We start from the raw sequence: 5,318 nt of genomic DNA on the forward strand, positions 1-5,318 counted from the left end.
AAAAAAAAAAAAAAAAAAAAAAAAAAGGAAGCAGCCCATTAATGTCTGGTAAAATGGGGTTAGACTAAGACCAAACTGTGGTCAAAGTATCTTGGTGGTGGTTTCAGCTGTCACTCAGCTAGTTTTTTCCAGTGTAAATAATGTTGTTGTGTTTTTTTACTTCTTTAATCTTTCCTAGTATACATTTTTTTAACATCTTTATTGGAGTAGAATTGCTTTACAATGGTGTTAGTTTCTGCTTTATAATAAAGTGAATCAGCTATACGTATACATATATCCCCATATCCCCTCCCTCTTGCATCTCCCTCCCACCCTCCCTATCCCACCACTCTAGGTGGTCACAAAGCACCAAGCTGGTCTCCCTGTGCTATGCGGCTGCTTCCCATTAGCTATCTATTTTACAGCGTAGACAATCTTTATTGGCAGGTGTTGAGTGCAAGAAAAATGGTAACAAATCCAGAGGGATGGAAAAGGAGGCAGGGCATGCTCCCCTCCCCTAAGTGAGGACTTTGTAACCAGGTCACTGGAGCAAGAGCACCTGACTATGGCCACTTTGGGTCCAGAACCCCTCAAGTAAGCTCCCAGGCAGGAGGGCTCCTCACATGTGGGAAGGGAGCAACACTCTGGAAAGGGTACGGGCTATGTCCCACCCCAGGATACTTGCCTCCTGCCCACAGCATACCTCAGCCCCTCAAGAGGAAGACGTCACAGCTCACTGTAGGGGTGTTTCAGGACTGAGTTACTAATAGGTGTTACTAACCCTATCCCTCTCCAAACCCAGGTATCTGCCGTATGCCTCAGTTCCCCTGCTCTGTGATTTGCTAGGTTGGACTACCAGGTCCTGTTAGTGGTCCAGCTCAGTTGAGTAGTTCCCATAGTTCCCTGAGCCTAAATAAGGTTAATTTCACCTCTCATCTGTATAATAGTGCAGCTGGATTCTAAGAATCTCTAAGATCTCTTCCAGTTCCAATACCCAGACCTCTGACTAAAATAGCCAACTTTAGTTCATATAGGCATCAGCCTTGCCTGTATGAACTGCACCATAATAGCCACTCTTATTCTGTGCTCAGCAATCTTACTTGGTAGCTCAAGGTACTCTAATATGAAGAGCCAAAAGACCTCATCACTAGAAATGAAGCTAAGTTGTAGCTAAGTTGGTTTTGGTTTACTCTTGTGTGACCTTGACTGAAATGAAATAGCTTTAGCCTAGTCAACTGGGGAGGGCGAGCCACTGGTAAGGCCTCTTCATAGACAGCATGTGAATTTCACCACACCCTTTTCAATTTACAACAATCTTTAGGGGTTAAAGAGAAAATGTACAATATAACGTCTATAAAGAAACTGAAGAGGGACTTCCCTGGTGGCGCAGTGGTTAAGAATCTGCCTGCCAATGCAGGGGACACGGGTTTGAGCCCTGGTCCGAGAAGATCCCACATGCCACGAAGCAACTAAGCCCGTGTGCCACAACTACTGAGCCGGAGCTCTAGAGCCCATGAGCCACAACTACTGAAGCCCGTGTTCCACAACAAGAGAACCCACCGCAATGAGAAGCCCGTGCACCGCAATGAAGAGTAGCCCCCGCTCACCACAACTAGAGAAAGCCCGTGCACAGCAATGAAAACCCAGAGCAGCCAAAAATAAATTAATTAAAAAAAAAGAAACTGAAGAAAAGTTTGAGGAAAAGGATGACAAAAAGGTGTATCCCTACATACCATGAGAATAACACCTAACTAAAATAAATTGCCAACTTATGAATGGAATATGTAGAATGTATGGTAAAATTATAAAGGTGAGCATATCAGATTTAGAGACAGGAATTGGAATCAGTGTTCAAGGGCACTTAGTGTAAGAATCCTAGATTAGGAAAACCAAGAGTTCAGAGGAAGCACTTTTGTTATAGACCACGCATGGTTCTAGTTCTAGACCTGTGCTGTTAACACTCTCGCCATATGTGGCTACGCAAACCTAAACTCATTAAAGCTGAATAAAATTAAAAATTCAGTTCTGTAGCCACACGACCCAAATTCCATAACTACACCTGGTTGGTGGCTAACCGGACAGCACATATTCAGTCTGTCATCACAGAAACTTGTATTGGATAGTGCTATTCAAGACAAAATCCAGAATATAGGGGGCACCTGGAAGAAACACTTCTTAAATACACCTGGCTCTCACTTTTGATACTACTCACCAAGCCACCTATGAAGAGACACTAGGGATGAAGACTTGTGGGTTATACAGTGCTAGCTTTTGGGGTTTCTTTATTTCTAAGAGAGCACACACCCCTTACAGCTAGGAACGTCCCTTCTTTTGAATTAACTATAGGAACTTATAAATCACTAGAGGCACTTATTGAGTACAACTGGCCTAGAAAGCAGCAGGGACTCAGCAATTCTCTGCCAGCATAGGCCTTAGTTGACTTGGGAAACACAGAAATAAATCAGTTCTCTGGTCTCCATGTCTTCCCATATTGGTCCAGAACTCTCTCAGAAGCTAACTGCTACACCATCTCTGGATACCACCTGAATTACAAGCTAACTACTACACCATCTCTGGATACCACCTGAGTTAAAGCAGGCTTTCTTTTGCTTCCCCAAACTGTTTCTGCACATGTTTCCAGACTGACTGCTTTCTCACCTTTCTCCAATGACTGAAAATAAGAGTCACAAGTTACAAAGTGCTTTGCCAGGCCTTACAGGCCTCCCTACTCATCCCCATCACTGTTGATAAGGCTTCTTCCTGGTTTCCTCACTGTCACACAGAGATGGCTCTCACCACCGGCACAGACTTACTTCCCCCACCGAGAATTTCTCTCAGCATTCTTTATGGCTTAGTTCAAGCTCACCATTCCATAAAATTTCTAGGGACTACTCTAAACATGTACAGCACAAACTGTATATGAAATAATTTAGTACATATACTACAACCATGTACTGTACATACCACAAAACTATGGCCAGGAACACATTCTTCTACATTTGGCATACATGCTGTAGTGCTCATTCTGGCCAAAGAAACCGGGTGGATTACTGAAGTGTTCTAGGGCAGGCTGTCCTAGAAGACCAAGTAAACACAATCTAGTACTATGACTAGTAACAATGCTGGGTATTTTGAGGTATTATATTTTTCAACCGTCTTGGTATGTCATTAAATCAAGCACATTAGAAAAATCATGATCTGTGACTTTGTTTTTAATTCTCAAGCCTTATGATCAGATAATTTACAAATCTGTGCTAATGATAGAGCTCCTCTACCTTAACCCTTCTGAGTTGGCAAAAGCATCATTACCAGTCACACATCTACAGTAGTTCTACAGTTGTGTTTCTGGATACCTGTTTAAAAGACAATCCTGAATTATAACTTAGTCTGACTTTGTAAAGAATTCACAAGCAAGTTTCCCAACCTATCATGTCACAGTGAATTTTAAAAACATCTGATCTTAAAGATCATCTATAAAATGAGAAGTACTAAATATTCTTTATCTGATGCTATACATAAACCACACTAAAATGCCCTTCATTAAGTAAAACGCAATATTTTAGATGGAGAATTTTAATTAAATTGGCATATTTAAGACCAAAAAGATAAAGTGGACACTGTCAATGTATCTTCAGCCTTGCCTTAACAGGTGAATGAACACAACTTGAAACACAGGTGAATCTTGCTGGTCTATGAGACAGTGAAGGGAGCTTCTCAATATTTAAATATATTAATATAACCAGTTATAGAAATCTAAATATAAAACCAATCTCCTATAGGGTCTGAGAAGGCATTCACCATATCCCTGAAAAGTTTAACATTCCTTATTCAAGTTTAATCATCTCTTTAGAAGGGGAAAACAGTGACAGTACTTGCTGAACCAGAATTACTATCAAAATTCAAAAAGCTGACCATATTCATTTAGCCACAAGCCAATCTTATTTAAATCAGGACAGAAATATTACATCAGCTATTCATGATCTGAATTCTAGTGTATGAGATCAATTTAAATATGGTACACATAAAAAGTCATGAGACATCTGTTTCATAATAAATAAGGCAGTGGCCAACTATTACTCATTAGTAGCTTTTTTGAGATAAGCTATCAAGTCTGCCCTTTCTGCCTTCTTCTTAATGCCAGCGAAGATCATTTTTGTTCCAGGGATGTACTTCTTGGGATTCTCCAAATACTCCATCAGCGTCTCCTCTCCCCAGGTGATGCCTAAACAAGGAGGGATGTATTGTTAAGTATGTCACACTCCTGAAAAAGTGTTTACCAAAGGTTACATTCATTCAATTTATGCTTGTGTTAGTTAACAATGGCCCCCCTCTTACCTTTGTTCTTGTTGGCATCTGTGTAAGAGAATCCGACAGCCTGACCTGTCTTTCGCCCAAACAGACCATGGAGATTTGGCCCAGTCTTGTGCTTGCCTCCCTTTTCCACAGTATGGCACTGGGCACACTTCTGAACAAAAATCTTCTTGCCCTTCTCAACATCACACATTTTTAAATCTAAAAATGAAAGACTCAATTAATTAATTTTTTCTCCAAGTAAAAAAAGTGTAAACCAATGATCAACTCCAGCCACTAAGTCACTGCAAACTTATGACATTATATACCAGGTTGAATTTTGTTTTACTTAGTTCACTTGCAAAAGATTCTTTAACACAAAAAACACTATCTGGAAGAACTTCCTTAAAAACACGTCTCTGTGTGTGTGTCAACTAAAAACTGGCACTTGACATATCTGCCTCTACAAGCATTAAGGCACAAGCCACTGCAGCTGCTGACCTTCAACACATCCTGAAAAGTTCAGGGTAGAAATCAGGAATGAGGCACTCTGTGGTCTGGGAAAAACTGGCGAAACAGGCCTTTAGATAAATAACCTCTGGTTGGGAAACCAAGATCCCACAAGCGCATGCTGGGGCTGAGGAAAAAAAAAAAAATGAAATGCTGTCTCCCAGTCTCTAGTCCCCATTTTGCCCCAAACAGAACTTACAACTCTTACTTTGTGCATTTTTTTCCAGTTGACATACGTGATGAAAGCAAATTAGGAACCTACTTCAAAACCATTTTAAAAGATGACATCAAGGTCACATAGTCACAAATCTGAATAAGCTGAACTATGAATATATTAAACCCAAACCACCAAAATTCCAACTTTTAAGGCGGTCTAATTATTCATACTACAATTTAAAGCCACCTCTCTCTGAAGCTAAGGCAAAATACATTTTTACAAAAAGGGAGATAATGGTTGATTCAGCCTGCTCAGGTCCCTCTAAATTGCCTTGCTGTGGGTGGGAGGCCAGCAGCAGGCTTTTGAGGTCTCCCCAGGAATG

The 5,318-nt window shown here is 40.8% G+C and overlaps 1 protein-coding gene across 1 annotated transcript in view; it reads right to left on the reverse strand.

Moving 5' to 3' along the window:
* Positions 1-3,178: 3,178 nt before the first annotated feature.
* Positions 3,179-5,318, reverse strand: part of CYCS (cytochrome c, somatic) — a 2,795-nt gene continuing 655 nt past the window's right edge. Inside the window, exons 2-3 of the mRNA XM_007466066.1 lie at positions 4,315-4,491; positions 3,179-4,201 (exon numbers count right to left, since the gene is read on the reverse strand). Coding sequence (XP_007466128.1) covers positions 4,053-4,201; positions 4,315-4,483 — 318 coding nt within the window. The 5' untranslated portion in view covers positions 4,484-4,491 and the 3' untranslated portion in view covers positions 3,179-4,052. The remainder of the gene's footprint in view (positions 4,202-4,314; positions 4,492-5,318) is intronic.

Source organism: Lipotes vexillifer, unplaced genomic scaffold, assembly GCF_000442215.2.
Source record: "Lipotes vexillifer unplaced genomic scaffold, Lipotes_vexillifer_v1.1 scaffold150, whole genome shotgun sequence".
Taxonomy (NCBI): Eukaryota; Metazoa; Chordata; class Mammalia; order Artiodactyla; family Lipotidae; genus Lipotes; species Lipotes vexillifer.